This window comes from Takifugu flavidus, chromosome 17, assembly GCF_003711565.1.
Source record: "Takifugu flavidus isolate HTHZ2018 chromosome 17, ASM371156v2, whole genome shotgun sequence".
NCBI classification, from domain to species: domain Eukaryota; kingdom Metazoa; phylum Chordata; class Actinopteri; order Tetraodontiformes; family Tetraodontidae; genus Takifugu; species Takifugu flavidus.
The window spans coordinates 1,710,662-1,726,871 of NC_079536.1; the positions used below are offsets into that span (position 1 = coordinate 1,710,662).

Sequence of the window (16,210 nt, forward strand, 5' to 3'; positions counted from 1 at the left end):
TCTCAGTTCGCTCCAGCACCTGTGGGTGGGGGCCCTGCCTCACAGGGATTTAAAGGGTCTGCTGTTACCCCGCCACACCTCCAGGCAGGTGCTCCTGATGTCCCTCCAGATGATTAATGCTAATGCCACATTTTTAATGTTGCCCTTCTTCAGATTTTACTTTTAATTCACTTTTAATTCTGCAATTGTCCCCTTTAACGCAGCGTGTAAAACACTTGTAATTCATTCAGGGTGGTTTTTTTTTGAAGACCAGCTTGTTCTCAAGGTTGCTCATTCATGCTCCACTCCAACCTGATCAGTCAGTGAATAGAAGTGAAGCCTGGAGGTATTTGTGTGTGTGTGCGTGCGTGTGTGTTATAACCGCACAGAAAGAGAGAGAGAAAGGGGGGGGGGGCGAAGGGAAGAGGACCACAGCAGCTTACAAAGCAGCTTACGATGGTCTGCCCGCTCTCGCAGCATCTCCGGCTCACTCCTCCTTTTTCCTCTCGCATCTTTTAACTTTTTTCCCGTCACGTTTTTTCCCTCCGGCGATGCTGCGGGGACACCTGGACGTTTCTGTGTCCACCGCTGACGAATGACGGGAAAAAAAAGAAGAGATTTCATCCCCCTCCAAGGTCGCTGTGCTGCTCTTTAGAACTGAGCCCTGAGATTTGAACGATGGACAAATAAAGGAAAAGGACGACGGCGTGAAGAGGGAGAATGAACGCCACCGATCCCCCTGGGAGGGTGCAGGACTTCAGCAACGGGAGCCAAACCCCGGAGACGGACTTTCCAAACGAGGAGAAGGAATCGTCTACGGGATGCTACGAGCAGATGCTGATCTCCACGGAGGTGTTCCTGACTCTGGGAATCATCAGCCTGCTGGAGAACATCCTGGTGGTCGCCGCTATAGTGAAGAACAAGAATCTCCACTCGCCCATGTACTTTTTCATCTGCAGCCTGGCCGTGGCCGACATGCTCGTGAGCGTCTCCAACGCCTCCGAGACGATCGTCATAGCGCTCATCAACAGCGGCACGCTGACCATCCCCGCCACGCTGATCAAGAGCATGGACAACGTGTTTGACTCCATGATCTGCAGCTCTTTGCTGGCGTCCATCTGCAGCCTGCTCGCCATCGCCGTCGACCGCTACATCACCATCTTCTACGCCCTGCGCTACCACAACATCGTCACCCTGCGGAGAGCCTCGCTGGTCATCAGCAGCATCTGGACGTGCTGCACCGTGTCCGGCGTGCTCTTCATCGTCTACTCGGAGAGCACCACCGTGCTCATCTGCCTCATCACCATGTTCTTCACCATGCTGGTGCTCATGGCCTCCCTCTACGTCCACATGTTCCTGCTGGCGCGCCTGCACATGAAGCGGATCGCGGCGATGCCGGGCAACGCGCCCATCCACCAGAGAGCCAACCTGAAGGGCGCCATCACCCTCACCATCCTCCTGGGAGTGTTTGTGGTCTGCTGGGCGCCTTTCTTCCTTCACCTCATCCTCATGATCACCTGCCCCAAGAACCCATACTGCACGTGCTTCATGTCCCACTTCAACATGTACCTCATCCTCATCATGTGCAACTCCGTCATCGACCCCATCATCTACGCCTTTCGCAGCCAGGAGATGAGAAAAACCTTCAAGGAGATCTTCTGCTGCTCCCAAATGCTGGTGTGCATGTGAAAACCCAACAGAGCCGCAAAGGTTTGAAAGGTGGACGTCAAAAAGGGCTTTGATGCTAATTAGAACAATCAAAAAGTCGGGCTAGCGTCGGCCAGTGTTTCCCTCCGAGCCGCTTCGCCAAATCTGGGTTAAAAAAAAACGAGTCCAACGTGGTCGCGGGAGGCAGGTTGGACCAGAGCTGCACTCGTGTTTGCCAGCGTAGTTTCGTCCTGTGGTGAATGTGATTTGCATGCGTGTAAATAAACACACCTGCGAGCGCGCACGTTTTCACGCTCCAGAGTTTCTGCCTGATTCACTGGTCTCATTAACTCGGTGGGGATTTTCTACAGTTTGAAGGCGTCCTTATTAAAACCAGCTCAGGACTTTAAGTCTGAAATCATCACGTTCGTACCTTGATCAGCTTTTTTGTTAATTATAGAATATATTATATATCAGATTTTAAACAACAAAGGCACTTTTTGTGACGGCTGAGCTGCAGTATTTTTATCATTACTCGGCTCATTTATTGTTTGCAGCCAGAGGTGAGAGGGATCACGTGATCCCAGTTTCCGTGCTGATCTCAGACCATCTGCCCTCGTGGGCCACCGTAGATGTACAACTCACAGGCGGGGGTCCGCTCAGACTCCCACGTGCACATGCGGCGTCACGTAACAGCACAAACCTGTATGAATGTATCATTGTTGTGTGAGCCATCGCTATCAACCAGCCTTAAACATGCTGCTCTGCTGTGGAAGCCTGTGGCGGTACTTCACGATCAAATCTTTTCAGTCTGTCTGTGAACAGTGCTGTTTTCAGTGTTGCCTTATTCCGACATACACGGTGCTTGAACGGCATTTCCGAGCTCCTAAAAAATGATCTGAATTGAAACAGATCTCCCGCTGTGTGTTGAAAGCTTTACCTGGCGTGTGCTGATGTAAACGCTTGGCCAATGATGTGAAGCAACTTCAATAAATCACACTGCAACTCTTTGCCTCTCTTTGGTCTCTGTCGGGGGCTTTGATCTTGTCTTTACTATTTATTATGCTCAAAAATGACGGTTTTCCTGCCACCTAATGAACACGTGCACAGAGTTTTGTAACGGCTACGGCAGCAAATATATCGGAGTGTTAATATCAAAACAGTATCAAGAAGATTCAGGGAGGGCTGCGGAGCCTGAGAGGATATTAGCAAACACCACACACACACACACACACACACAGATGGATGGTGTGAGTGGAATGTATAATACACACATTTGTAGCATGAGATCACAACCCTGCCAATCTAAGCTGACTTCCTAACGTGCACATAAACACATTAAATAAAGGAAGTTTAAATCCGAGTGTCTGTTTGGAGGGGGTTTCCACAAAATGAGGAGGAAGGAGCCAAAGTGTAAATACGTGCACGTGTGTGTTCTCGTTATGTACGCGTTCCAACTACCAGGGTGGATTTTTGAGTGTCATTCTTATCTGGTCGGGCATCAACCTTCACACCCTTTTCCCGTTGGGGCTCTCAGTCGGAGGTTTGCGTGCTCCTGGGCGACGCCTCCTTACGGCGCGTGCGCCCCCTTCTGGTGGAGAAGGGAATCGCACTTATTTAATATGCAGGCGTACGCACATAAACACATTAATCTCTGCCTCATTGTTGAGTTCGTGCTAGTTGAGGGTGTCTCGCATCCTAAACTAGTCATTCCTTTTAGAATTCTGGCAGCTCGTGAAACACACACAGCTTATGGAATGACCTCCAACAGTTCCACTCACCTCGGAAGTGGAGGAACTCTCTCGAGGAGTGCTCTCTTCACTGGTCACACCGGGGGCAGCACAGTTGCAGCCATCTTTGAGAGCCAACTTAGGGGTATTGAGGAAGCTACGACTTTCCGAGTAGGAAATCTGACGGCGGGAGACGTTTAAAGACTAAAGACTCTTAACTTGGAAGTCAGAAATTCCGACTTCTAATTGCAAATGGAATGCTTGAGTCAGCCAGCTTCTTTGTTAGATCGTCTTTGTTCTTTGCAGATGTGCCTTTGTCAGCTTTGTTTAATATTATATAATTATCTTACGTCTGAGTCTTATCTAATTACCAATCCAATGATGAATAATAGGCCGAGGCTTCGTTAATTACACATGATTGGCAAAAAGTAAAAACATTATTTTCACAAAAGCTTTTAGAAACATTTCTGACATGACAGTCGGGTCGGCGTCGCCCACCATGGATGCGATTAGGGCCCGCCTCCCACGCCGGTAGCTTCGCCGACCCCACAAACAGACACTCTGACTCCACAAACTCCATCGTTTTTGGTGCATTAGCGCTCAGACTGACTTTGGCAACTTTGCAGCTCTAGCAAAGTGTCCATCAGATAAAAGCAACATTTCAGGAGTTTAAAATACAATTTTACTTCGTCCGTGTTTAAACTGGAGGCTGTTTTTGGGCGCTGGCGTCGCAATTCTCCTGAAACCTGGTCTCTTAACTGGGAGTCTTGGAATATCCGGAAGCGTTACTGTCTGGGGGAATGGTGTTGAAGCCTCATGGGTCCGATCTGGACCTAAATGCCGGGACTTGTCATGGCGGCGGTGTTATAAAAAGCCAACGTGGTCGAGATCGGACTTCCACAGAGGAATCCCAAGTCCAGAAGATCCCGACAGGTGTCCGTAACCTACTGTAGTGTCACTGTAGCCTTTCTGCACGTCCGCACGCTCCAAAAACTCGCTCGGCGGAGCGGACGGGCGCCTGTAGCTGCTTCCTGGGTCATCGACTGTGCTGAATAATTAAGAGCAGCACATGTAGAAGTGCTGATAATAACGCAGCTGCTGTTTGAGGAGCGTGAGGGTGAAGAATGGAGCCCATTCCACTCAGGATTTATGTCTTTCCTCCACAACGTCACTTTCCATCGATCTGCTCCCCTCCGTCGCAGCTCTATGCAGCCAGGCTTCGCCAACCGCCACGTTTGCATTATTCAAACAATCGGGTGTTGAAAACGACATAAGGGGGGGGAAAGAACAACATTTCGTAACCTGACGAAGAAAATCGATTTTGCTGGGAAGCTGCTGGACAGAAAAATGAATTGCGCAAGTGGGTTAAAGTGGCTGGGAAATGTTACATGAACACAATGGTTATTGGATTTATGCAGCTACTGTCAGGAAGTGCTAGCGGTGAGTTCTGGTCCCAGCCTGTGATTTAGGTCCAGATGAGAATCGAAGCCCTACGCATGCGTGTGGAACCAGGCTGCACCTCCAACCCTCGTGCTCTCTGGAGGCCCGATTCATCCCAGATTCAACTGAACCCACCATTTTGTAACGCGGACTGCTGATCGATGGGGATCTTTCCCAGTCTTAATGAGTGTGTAGCGGGGTCGAGACCCAACACACTAATATCAGAAGGGCTTCAGAAGCTGCTCTATAATCGCTGGTTTGCAGCCACCGTATGCGGCTGCGTTTATTCTGTGGCTTACCCCCTTATCGCGCTGCCCTCCTGCAGGATCTGGGCGCAGAGCTGCTTGAATCTCATTACTGCCTGTTGACTCGGCTCTCTCCGGCTGCAGCCAGACAAATAATGTTGGAATTTACTCTCCAGGCATGTCCTCACCTCTGGGTTCAATTAGCAAACTGAACTCGACTTTTAATAATGCAGATAGTTTTCAACATTCACATTCTGAGGTCGCCGATGCTGCCAACAAAGGCTGCATTAGCATCTTATCTGCTGCTAGCAGCCATGCTAATCTTCAAGGCTAATGCAACAATTCCAACAGGACCTTGAAACGCTGCGCTATATTCATTTATTTTAAATGAAGTTATCTTACACAAAGACTGTTGGAAGTGAAGCCTCTGAAAGATCATCTGGGAACTCACGAGGAAAGTTTCCTCCGTTGTTGTCATTTAGTTCCTGGTACTTTTGGAAATATGGAAATATGGCACGTGCGCTTTATCTGTAGATTTACACTCGGAAGAAAGTGAGCGAGTGAGGGAGGGAGGGAGGGAGGGAGGGAGGGAGGGAGGAGGGAGGGAGGGAGGCTATTAGAGCACCGGCACTCTTCTGTCAAGTGTTTTTGGGAAGCCAGAAAAGAGAAAATAAACCTTTGGAGAGTTCTTCCTTCAATGTGGGACCTGCGGCTGTAAGGAAGAACCATTGTTTGGTTATGGCCGAACTGGAGATGCTGACATGACAACACGCCCGTCCTCCGTCTCCTCGGCAGCACCTGCGACAGTAATGAGACAGGATCTGGAGAAAATCTGCAAATCCAGTCTGCAAGAGGACGGCAGAAAGGATCGACTTCCCATCAGCACCTCGATCCGAGGGCCTGAAGCTGCACTTGGAACTGACCAAACATAAGGAAGGGTTGCCTGAGCTGTGTGTCAAGAACCTGCCTTTCTAATTGCTAAATAGATGCATCACAGCCGTCCTAAAGGCTGCCGGCTGGGGCCGGTTGCCATAACAACAGTCATGAATCTCAGGTGCCACCAAAGAAAACAACCTATTTATTTGCATTAATGCATCGTCCCACCGGTACAGTCGACAGAACACTGGCAGAATATTGTAACGTGCTCGCGGAGGCTGATCGATGGGTCCTGATGAAACTCCACGGGGTGAAAGTGCCTGTTTGCCTTTCTTCCATCGAGCGCCTGGAGAAACCCTCTCCGCATTTGTCCTTCGTCATTCCCACCTTGTGTTTTGTTATTACAGCGCAACATCACCATAAACGCCGCACGGATGGTTTCCTGTGAAGGATCACCTGGACCCCATGCTAGCACCTCTTTCAGTAAGCTAGGCCCCCATTCGGCTCTCTTTTCATGCCTGCTAAACCATTCCGACAGGAAAAAGGCTACATGGACTTTAGCCGAACTGCTCCCGGACTTTTATTATGTTTACACCCCAACATTCCACATTTCTACATCAACAGTTTGTTTTGGTTTTCAAACCTTACTCCTGAGTCTAATTAACGAGCTTTAGAGGTTAACACAGTTCATGCATGAAAAGGTGAATTAATCCATTTTGGTAGAACGTGGGAGGGAAATCGGGCTGTTTTCACTGCTCGTGTTGATCAAACTTAACCAAGCGTGTCCAGATTTCACGACTGCTGTAATGAGCTCCACTCACAGGTGTGCTCCATCTAACTCCTGACTGTTCTGCATCTGCCTTGAGCTCCATCTTCAAGGGAGGAGAGGTGCAAGGACACGTGTTTCCTCAGCAACCCAACGCACGTTAAAGTTAATATTTGCAGAAAGGCCTTTTAATGACATGAGTCATTACACCATTGTAAAGTTTTAAACGGTGCCCTTGGAAAGAGGAGATTGTTGTTCTGTGAGAAATTCTGCCTCTCTGAATCATGCGACGCCCCCACCATTGCTGCTAGCACAAGCGCTCTGCTAGTTAGCTGATGCTAGCAACACGCATACATGGATCCCCTCCGTCCCGCATGCTTGCTTCCTGAACTTTGACCTTTAGGTGGTCATTAAAATAGCGTGGAAGGAGACGATGATGGAGACCGTCAGTGATCATCTGTCCCTGGAAGCTCGATCAGATCCACGGGATCCACCCCGGCGCTGATCTATAATGGACCGAACCCACAAAAAGCCCTCTGATATGATGATGATAATTATCATATGATCAATTATCAATTATGATCATGATAATTATCTTATCAGAGCTAGTTTATTCAAGCATCGTCACCTCCATCCTCCCAGATTAATCCAGGTTTAATCCCGTCTCTCAACACAAAATGGCCTTTTTTTTAATCATTAAAAACTCAGCTCTGTCCCTCAGAGATGTAGCTGCTGAATCCTGAGCAGCTCCGGTGGCAGGTGGTGGTGGTGGTGGTGGTGGTGGTGGGGGGGGGGGGGGGGGGGGGGGGGGGGGGGGGGGGGGGGGGTGGGGGGGGGGGGGGGTTGGTGGGGGACACGTCTCCAGGACCTCAGATGGGCGCCACACACTCCCCGGCGGCTTGCAGCGAGGTGCGAAATACAGATGAGCTCCAGTGTCTCCGCTCTGATTTAACTGTTTCTCTCGGTGCCACCCGAGGGGGGGTGGGGGGGTGGGGGGGGGGGGGGACATTATCCTCAGTTTCATCTCTAATGGAAAATCCATGTCTCTTCCTGAGACGCACAGCTGCAAACCATTGCAGGACAGAACTAATCAATATTAATGGCGTAAACATTTACTTTTAAAATGGAGGCTTCATAACTGGCTGCAGCTGCAGCAGCGGAGCAGAAGGAGATGTGGTTTAATGTTCTCGTTATGGAGCTGTTGGAACAGGGTCCTGAGATCACAGGAGATCAGGTGGGAGGTGGGAGGTCTACCACCACGAGCAGCCCCGCCTCGTTGATGGAGCTCAAGTCACCTGGGAACTGGTTTAACTGGAGCCAACAGCAGAATGTCAGAATATCCAACTCCTGGGAGCATCCTCGTGAAGTGGTTCGGGTCCATGAACGTCCAACATCATCTGGAGCTGCTGCCGGTGGGGATCCTGGAGGACCTGCTCCCAGACCTGGAGCTGGGCACAGTCAGGGAGGTGGGTAGAGCCAGAGGACAGGCTCCCCAGCCCACTGCAGCAGCAGAGCGGACAGGTTCTATCAGAACTTCAGGATGACCCTCAGACCTCCACGGTAGGACTTTAATATTCCCTCTGCTGAAAGTGCGAAGCGAGAAAAACGTTCCCATTTCGTTTTAAAGGAGAAGCAGCCCGGTGGATCATTTAGTGCCGCCAGGATCCAACATTGTCTCTCGAGTGCCTCGCCTCCGCCGGAGCTGGAGGGTCGTTTAACCTTGTTTCCGGAACTCTCTGCTCTCATGATCTATTATCGGGACTCTGTTTATTACAGCAATTTCATGAAGGGCGTCGACTCAAAATGGCTGAATTTGCCCGTTCCTGGGCCCGGCTGCTCCTTTGAGGGCCACTCAGACCCAAATCGGCTCGTTTGCATGTTATAATCGGTTCAGGTGATATTAGAGTTCCTCTGAGTGCTCCACGGTGCTCCACAATCTGATTCAATCTGATCAGATTATCTGATGAGGAAATTACTCATCCGACCCGACAACTCAAGAAGTAGGATAACGCTCAATGATCGCGGTCTGGAACTCACTATATCCGCCCTCGCTGTCAGAAAGGGTTTTTTTTTTTAGAAAATAAATGTTCACACATTAAGAATTCCAGCATAGACGAACACAGATGGTTGATATCAAGAGATCAAGGTCCAAAAAGTTTGTTTTTTCCCCAAGGTTTTCAATTTAGCATGAAAAGATTCACTTTGTTAACACATTTTCTGTCCGTTTTCCTTCTATTTGCTGTGTTTTCTCTGATTTGAGAGTATTTGGATGTAATTTGCCTCTTAAGATGTTTTGCAGTTGGGTCCCTTTTGTTCCACCTCAGTTTATGTGGTTGTAAATGATTCATCAGCGGGTTTTTGTTCACGGGTTCTGAAGGTTTTTAGACGGTGAAATAATCCACATTTAATCATCTTGCAACAATTGGACTTGATTTGCCATTCTAGGCTTTTTTCCTCCATCATCTCAGCTGGAAGATTTGACTAGATTCTCATGTGAATCTCTTGCAGGTTCTTCCTGAGCCCCTTTTTGTTATTCCCTCTTCTAACGTGCGCTGATGGCTCTCCAGTGTTTTTCATCTCTTTTGTCCCAGGTTGCCGCGACCCAAAAACGCAGATTCGTTCTCCGCCGACCCGGATGAACTCCTCGACGAGCTCGCCTGGTTCCGCAGCCACGTGAAAGACAAACCCTCAAACATCACCTGGGCTGATCAGCGGCGTGGCTCCATTCACAGCTCATTTAATGACGTCTGAAAGGGTTCTGAGCTGCTGTTACGGCCGTAAACACGGACGCAAACCCGATAACGCTCCTCTGATTTCATTTACACGGTAATATTAGAATTCCCATCTCAGGCTGGTGCTGGTGGAGCTGCTGGTTGTTTTTAATGGTGTCGCTCTGGTGTCGACCCTCCGTGTCTTTGTGGTTCCTGCAGAAGTGAAGAAAAAAGTGAAGAGAAAAGGATTTTTAAAGACCTTTAATTCTTTCTTTTAGTGAGTTGCTGGACTGCCGCCCACTTGCCCTCCTCTCCTGACAGTGATGGAACTCCAGCCGGTGACCTTTTGTTGTTATTTTCTGGGGTCAGAGGTGATACGCCTGATTATTGCCAGGTGAGGCATTTACAGCTTGTTAGACGGCAACTCTCTGGGGGTAAGGACAGTTGCAGTTCTGGTAGCCAGCACATTACGCACTCAAGAGGAGAAGAAAAAAGAAAGGAAAAATAATGCTGCTGCATTTAATGGAATGGGTTTTTGGACATCTGCGTAATGGCAGTTAATCATGGTGCCGGGGTACTTAAGCTAGCTGAAGTACAGCCCCTGCCCCTTTTCCTATGAAATTAATTTCCTCGTTTCAACAATTGTTCAGATGAAAAATGTCCTGGCATCATCTTTGGTAATTGCCTGCGTCCGTTCTCAGGCAATGCACTGTGACGCGGATACGGGGATGTCGGCTAATGAGGAGAATGTTCCTCTCATAGGTGGCATTTAGCTTCTCAGTGGAAGTTGACTTCTCTTTATAGTCTTACTTTTATAATTAACTTATCTCCAGGGCTGCATTCATTTCCTCATTTGAGAAAAACAACAAATTTCAACCGCTGTGGCTGGCTAAACATCCATCAATGCTAATGCTAACAGAAACGAGCAACAAAGCTACGCAGTAATGACCCCAGGAACCGTGGTCATGGAAACAAGCTGCCCAAGAGCAGTTGTGCTTAAACCTGAAATGGTGACCAGCAAATGTCGCAGTATTAAATAAACCAAGCCTTTTTCATTAGTCCTTTTATAACATTAGTGCTTTTTGTCCCTGTTCTTCTAGCTTTGTGGGGACTTTTATGACATAATACAGGTTGTTGCAACCATGTATCTTGAAAACCATTAAGGAAACGTGAGAGAGGGCAACAAAAGCACATCAGCATGGTGGGAATCCGGCCTGGTCTTCATCAACAATGAACTTCACACTCCAGACTCTTCATTTCACCATCCCAGGTGGATAAATGATCCTCAGCAGGACGATTTCATTCCGTAAATCAACAACAGGAAAACATCTTTAATGGAGACCGAGATTGAGTTCATGCTCTAAGATTGCAACTCTGCCTGGTTTATTGATTGAAATTGCTTCAGTTTTTATGAATCCATTAGCAATACACGGTTGCCAAGCAACAGAGAATGCAGTTGTCAGCATCAGAGAAGGGACGCTGCTTTCATCTGAAGTGACAACGAGGGAAATGAAGGTTCAATCATGTTTAGAGGACCTCTGCTGTAAATAAGGCTCTTCAAGGGATCTTCTGCATAAAGACCATTTCTTAATAGAACAGAAAGATTGAATCTGCAAAGCTCCGTCTGGCTGAGCGATGAAAACCCCGAGAAAGAGCACTGAAATGGTCTTCATGTTCAGGCACACAGGCGTTGTTGCATGTGAGGGTGTAAAATTCAGGACTGAATCCTCGTTTCCTAATGTCCTCAGGTGTGGATGCACCTAAAAAGCCTGTTTGCAGGGACACCCAAAATTTAAAGAAGTTCTTTTAAAGTTATGTGCTACTAGGACAGTTTCCGGCGCCGCAGCAGGTCCCTCCGGCTGATGGAGCTCAGGGTTTGGGTGCTCAGATGGTTAAATGTGCCTATAATAATCTAGAAAACTGTAAAATAAATCATTTGTTCTGCTGATTCTCCCTCGTTCAGCACTGACCTGACAGTGAACCAACCATCTGAAAAAACAGCAACCTTCTTTGCAGCCAGCACTTCTGTAAATTCACTGGCTGACTCCGAAATGTTTTTTTTTTATCCCTTTATTTTCTAAGCCAAAGCGGTCCGAGGCTGCGTGCATGCACGTGACCTTTGTTCAGAGTCTTTATGTAACCTTCAGCTGCAGATATTTCAGGTGTTGTGTAACTGCAAAAATAGGTTTTTCCAGTCCATAGGTTGAAAATGGACAGCTGATGGTTCGTGACGTTATTTAAACAATAATTCTGCCGATATTTTGGAAAACAACACTTTTAGATTCATGTGATAAATGTCACTTTACAGAAAAAAAGATCACAGCCTTCACACATGAATAACTCTCTATTCCTTTCTCTCATGAGTCATTCCACAACAAATTGGGTGTGTGTGTGTGTGTGTGTGTGTGTGTGTGTGTGTGTGTGTGGGGTTTCAGGCAAATTTCTGTTTTAATCAGAGGGGCTTTATGCCTCGGAGATGACACATCTCTCAATTTTCTGCTCCATCTCTCCCCCTGTCTCTTTTATGAGCAGCCGTCAGGGACACGATTCCATTCATTAGCTTGTAAAACGAATACTCGTGCGTTTGTGAACGACAGTGAGATGCTCAACCACGCGCACATGGAACAGGGACGTGGACCCCCCCGGGGGGGGGGGGTTCATCCGCAGCAGTTGCACCTTTTGACGGTATTTTGGCATCGGCAGAGACCAACAGAATCCTGTCAGATGCAGCGACAGAAGCGAGCAGCAACCAACTGTGGGAGGAAGAGCTGCCACTGCGGACAGCTTCCTGGCATCGCTGCCACCCGTCCTGCCACTGCAGCAGCCTGCCGCAGCCATCGGGGACGAGTGACGGCGCCTCGGCAACAGTCAACAGCCATCTGAGCTACGACCTAAAGATCTCTGTGCTCATACTGTAAATCCACCTTTATTTTATTTTTTTTCCAATCAAGTGGCGCCACAGAGGCCACCTTATCATGTTAAACACACCTGAAGACCAGAACCTTGTGTCCACAGGAAGAGCGAAGGCACTTTGAGAGTTATTGCGCCTGTAATCAAAGAAAGATGTTGGGCAGAACAATACCCACACAGCTCAGCCAATTTTCTTCCCTCTTGAGGACACCTAAAAACCACTCTCCTCACACCAGTCATGACGTGTTTCTGCTCCTGAGGTGGTACAAGTCAATAAAGTCAGGTACCAATAGTCCCGATTCCCTAAGGCCGCACCACAATCAGTAGCCCTTTATTCATGTATCTTTGCAGTGGATTATTGCATATTGCAAATCACAAACGAGGCAATGATCGTCTAAGGCTGTCCCTGAAATAAACCCCCTAAAAAAACTTTGCACCCTCAGTTGAGAGCACCGTGTGGGCAGCACGTCCACATAGTTATGGCAACACAGTCTCCACCTGAGTCTCCTTCATTACTTTCCAGAAATTATTGTTGTTGTTCCCTCGAAGCAATTTGCGTGGGCTTGCCTGTTTTTAACCTTTTTTCTCCCACGTCGACTCCTGCAGTAAGAATATGTGCAGCACCGCATCCCTGCAGGGCCCCGGTCGATGCCACAACTCACAGGGGTCAACAGCTGAGCCGTCAGCGGCGCGCTCACACTTGCATCTCCTAAGAGTGGGTCAGATCAATATGGGGAAGAAATCTAATACGGGTACTCACCCACACTAATTCACGATAAGCTGTTTAATTTCATGCCAGCATGAATCACAGCAGCTAAATTGTAAAACAAAAAGCAACAAACACTATGCTGTAGTTGATTTATTTAAGAAATGATGCATGAAACGTTCTCAAGGCAATAGAAAAGGCTGCAGCAAAGGACTCTCCTGCCACCTAGTGACAAATCTGGTAGGCACACGTAGGTAATTGTATGTCATTCGTATTATTTGATGTATTTTATCAATGCAACGTTATTATTTTTTATTATTGTTTTTAATATTTCTAAGATTTAATGGACTGGAACAATGCACAGATATTACTAAAGAAAGTACAATCAACTTTGACTGAAGCTATAAATTACTTTAGAGCTAATTTCACGGTTTTAAAGTTAATTTAAACTGAATTAACTGTGAGATACGCTCTTTCCGGCCCATTGTGACAGAAAACCTAACGGTTATTTTGTTGACACGGATCGCGTCTCTGATTGGTCAATTCGAGTCCGTCTCCCTAAGTGTTCCCCCCGGAACCATGCTGCATGTGTAGCCGGTAACAAAAACGGCCTCTCTGCTGTGTAGCTTTAGTAAAAGGCTATTTTTAAAGCTACTTTACACTGTTCAATGTTCATGTTTTGGACTAGTCGTGGAAACCGGGTGATTTACTGCTGCCTTTAGTGCCGTTTGTGCATTTACAGGTAAGTTCTTTCCCACAATCCATCCCAATTACGTGCTAGCATCCTCGCCAACATATCGAGTGATCACACAGGTGCTCATTTTAGCTTAAGTGTAATAATGCTGTTGTTTTTACACAGTTTGTAGTCTCTTTTCAGACATTGAGGCACGCTTGTCCCTTGTGGTGTTGTCAAAATCTCTGTGTAGTTTCGAAGTTAGCATCAGTTGTAGCCCCGACTTAGCTACGATGCCGTCAAGTGTGAGCACATCATAGCACGGCTGTTTACCTCGATGAGATCAAATGTTATAATATTAGATCTCATCGAGGTAATATTCTAATTCATTTCCTCGTCCCGTTCTCTTGAGATAGGGACGTTTTCAGAGGTCTGTGTTTCGTTTCACGACATTTCAGCCCATGGCAACATGCTATAATAAAAAACGAAAATTAAGATGTGCTGTGTGTATATTTACCATAATACCATAAGAATGACGGTGCACATTAGCAGCAGCGCGTTATAAACCTAAAGATACATAACTCTAAATCCAGCCCTGTGCTAAAAGTCGGTTTTAATCGTTCCATTGGAAATATTAAGGTTCAAGATATTAACCTAGGAATCATATGTGACCTTGCAGGTGTAGAGTTAATAATGCAATATTAAAACCTGGGGGTTGTGTCTTTTCGCAGTCATGTCTTTCCATCAGGATCGGGGAGCACACAGAGCGGGACAACATGGGTCCCCTCAGAACTACAGACCCGCCAACCTGAGACCACCTCCACCACAGCCTCCTGTCCCCCTGTACCACTATGATCCACAAGTACCTCCCAGTTCAAGTTACCATAGCAACAGCGGATACATGCACCCTCACTCGAACTTCATGCAGTACCCCCCACCAGCGCATTCTCAGACTCCTGGTGCTCTGAACCAGTGCCCGGTCCGCCCACCGTTTCCCAAGCCTCCGGGCAGACAGGGATTCCCTGATCCCCCGCCACACTTTCCACCCCCTCCTCTGCCCAGCTCCACAGGAGGCCCCCCACCGCCCCAGGTTTCTTCTCAGAACACCTACCAGCCGTACATGTTGCCACCTGTACCTCCGCCACCTATAACGCACCCGGGCATGCCTCCTCCCATACACTCTCCATCCATGAATTACCACCCACAGTACTCTATGAACTCCCCCCATCCACCTCACCCTCCTTTTCCACCCCCAACTTTCAGTGCTGGTCATGCTCAGAGCACCTTTGTTCCTGACCACAGCTTCAGGCACGGGGGGCAGTACAAACACGATAGGCCCGCAGACAAAAGGAGGTCGCCCGAGAGGGGGTATCGCCACGACGACCAAAGGCAGAAGAGCTACAGCTACGGTAGCCACGGCGACAAGCATAAAATGGAATTTTTTGGCGACAGGAAGGATCGTGGCAGGAGTCCAGACAGGCGCTGGAGGACCGAAGGGGGACGCCATCGGTCCGAGTACGACAGGGGGCGGACGCCCCCTCGACACAGGAGCCGAGACCGAAGCAGGTGAGCAGAGTCGCCACTCGGAATCAGATTAACATGCGGGATTCTTTCTACCCCGAGTGTTTGTTCCCAGGGAGAGGTATCGGCACAGAGACAGCAGGAGGTCCCAGTCACCTGACAGACACAGGAAGAGACCACGCAGGTTTGTGCCATAAACCAGTTTAATCCAGTTCCTGGGTGTTAGTGTTGGTCCTGAGGGGCCGTCTCTCTTTCTGTTCTCCTCAGTCGCTCATCGAGTCGAGACAGGAAGCGGAGCCGCTGGGAGGATGAGCGAGAGCGACGGTCCGAGAGCTCGTCCACTCTGAGCAGAGAGAGAAGTTATGTCTCCACCAGGAACCGCGATTCAGAGGAGCCCTTCTCTGAGGGCGAGCGGAGCAGCTTTTCTGCCAGGAGTCGAGACTCCGAGCAAGCATTTCCGGAGCACGACAGAGAGAGGGAGAAGGGAGACGAGGAGAAAGAAGAGGAAGAGCTACTGAAACCGGCGTGGGTCCGCTGCACACACGCCGAGAGCTACTACTCCAACGACCCCATGGACCAAGTGGTGCTGTGTCCAGATTACAGATGTTGTTTATCCCAGAGAGCCGCGGTTTTGTCGCAATCTATTTTTCCCGAATCTCCTCAGGGCGACTCGACTGTGGTCGGGACCAGTAAACTCCGGGATCTTTACGAACGCTTCGAGGAGGAGCTCGGGAGAAGACAGGAGCGAGCGAAGGCTGCGCGGCCAAAGTGGGAGCCGCCAAAGACCAAACTGGACGAAGATCCAGGTGAGTGGTCCCACCAGGACTGTGAGGTGTGGCGAGGTGAGGTAATGCACGTTGTTCACCGCGAGAGACGGTAAATCCAGGAGAAGCCGCAGTCGTGTATCTTCCCTGTGACAGGAAACCGATTTTATATCCAGATCTTGCGTTGTTTATATGAAAACTCATAAAAAAAGGTGCGTTTCTCTGTGCAGTGGTGTCATAAC

The 16,210-nt window shown here is 48.5% G+C and overlaps 2 protein-coding genes across 2 annotated transcripts in view; both read left to right on the forward strand.

Annotated features, from left to right (window-relative positions):
* The first annotated feature begins 307 nt into the window (after nucleotides 1–307).
* Nucleotides 308–2,636, forward strand: mc4r (melanocortin 4 receptor). The gene has a single exon (XM_057013417.1). It carries the CDS (start codon nucleotides 700–702, stop codon nucleotides 1,666–1,668), a length of 969 nt encoding a protein of 322 aa, XP_056869397.1. The 5' UTR covers nucleotides 308–699; the 3' UTR covers nucleotides 1,669–2,636.
* A 10,884-nt stretch (nucleotides 2,637–13,520) lies between these two features.
* drosha (drosha ribonuclease III) overlaps nucleotides 13,521–16,210 on the forward strand; it is a 50,677-nt gene continuing 47,987 nt past the window's right edge. The window contains 5 exon segments of the mRNA XM_057012605.1: nucleotides 13,521–13,752; nucleotides 14,415–15,249; nucleotides 15,320–15,388; nucleotides 15,472–15,787; nucleotides 15,869–16,010. Coding sequence (XP_056868585.1) covers nucleotides 14,417–15,249; nucleotides 15,320–15,388; nucleotides 15,472–15,787; nucleotides 15,869–16,010 — 1,360 coding nt within the window. The 5' untranslated portion in view covers nucleotides 13,521–13,752; nucleotides 14,415–14,416.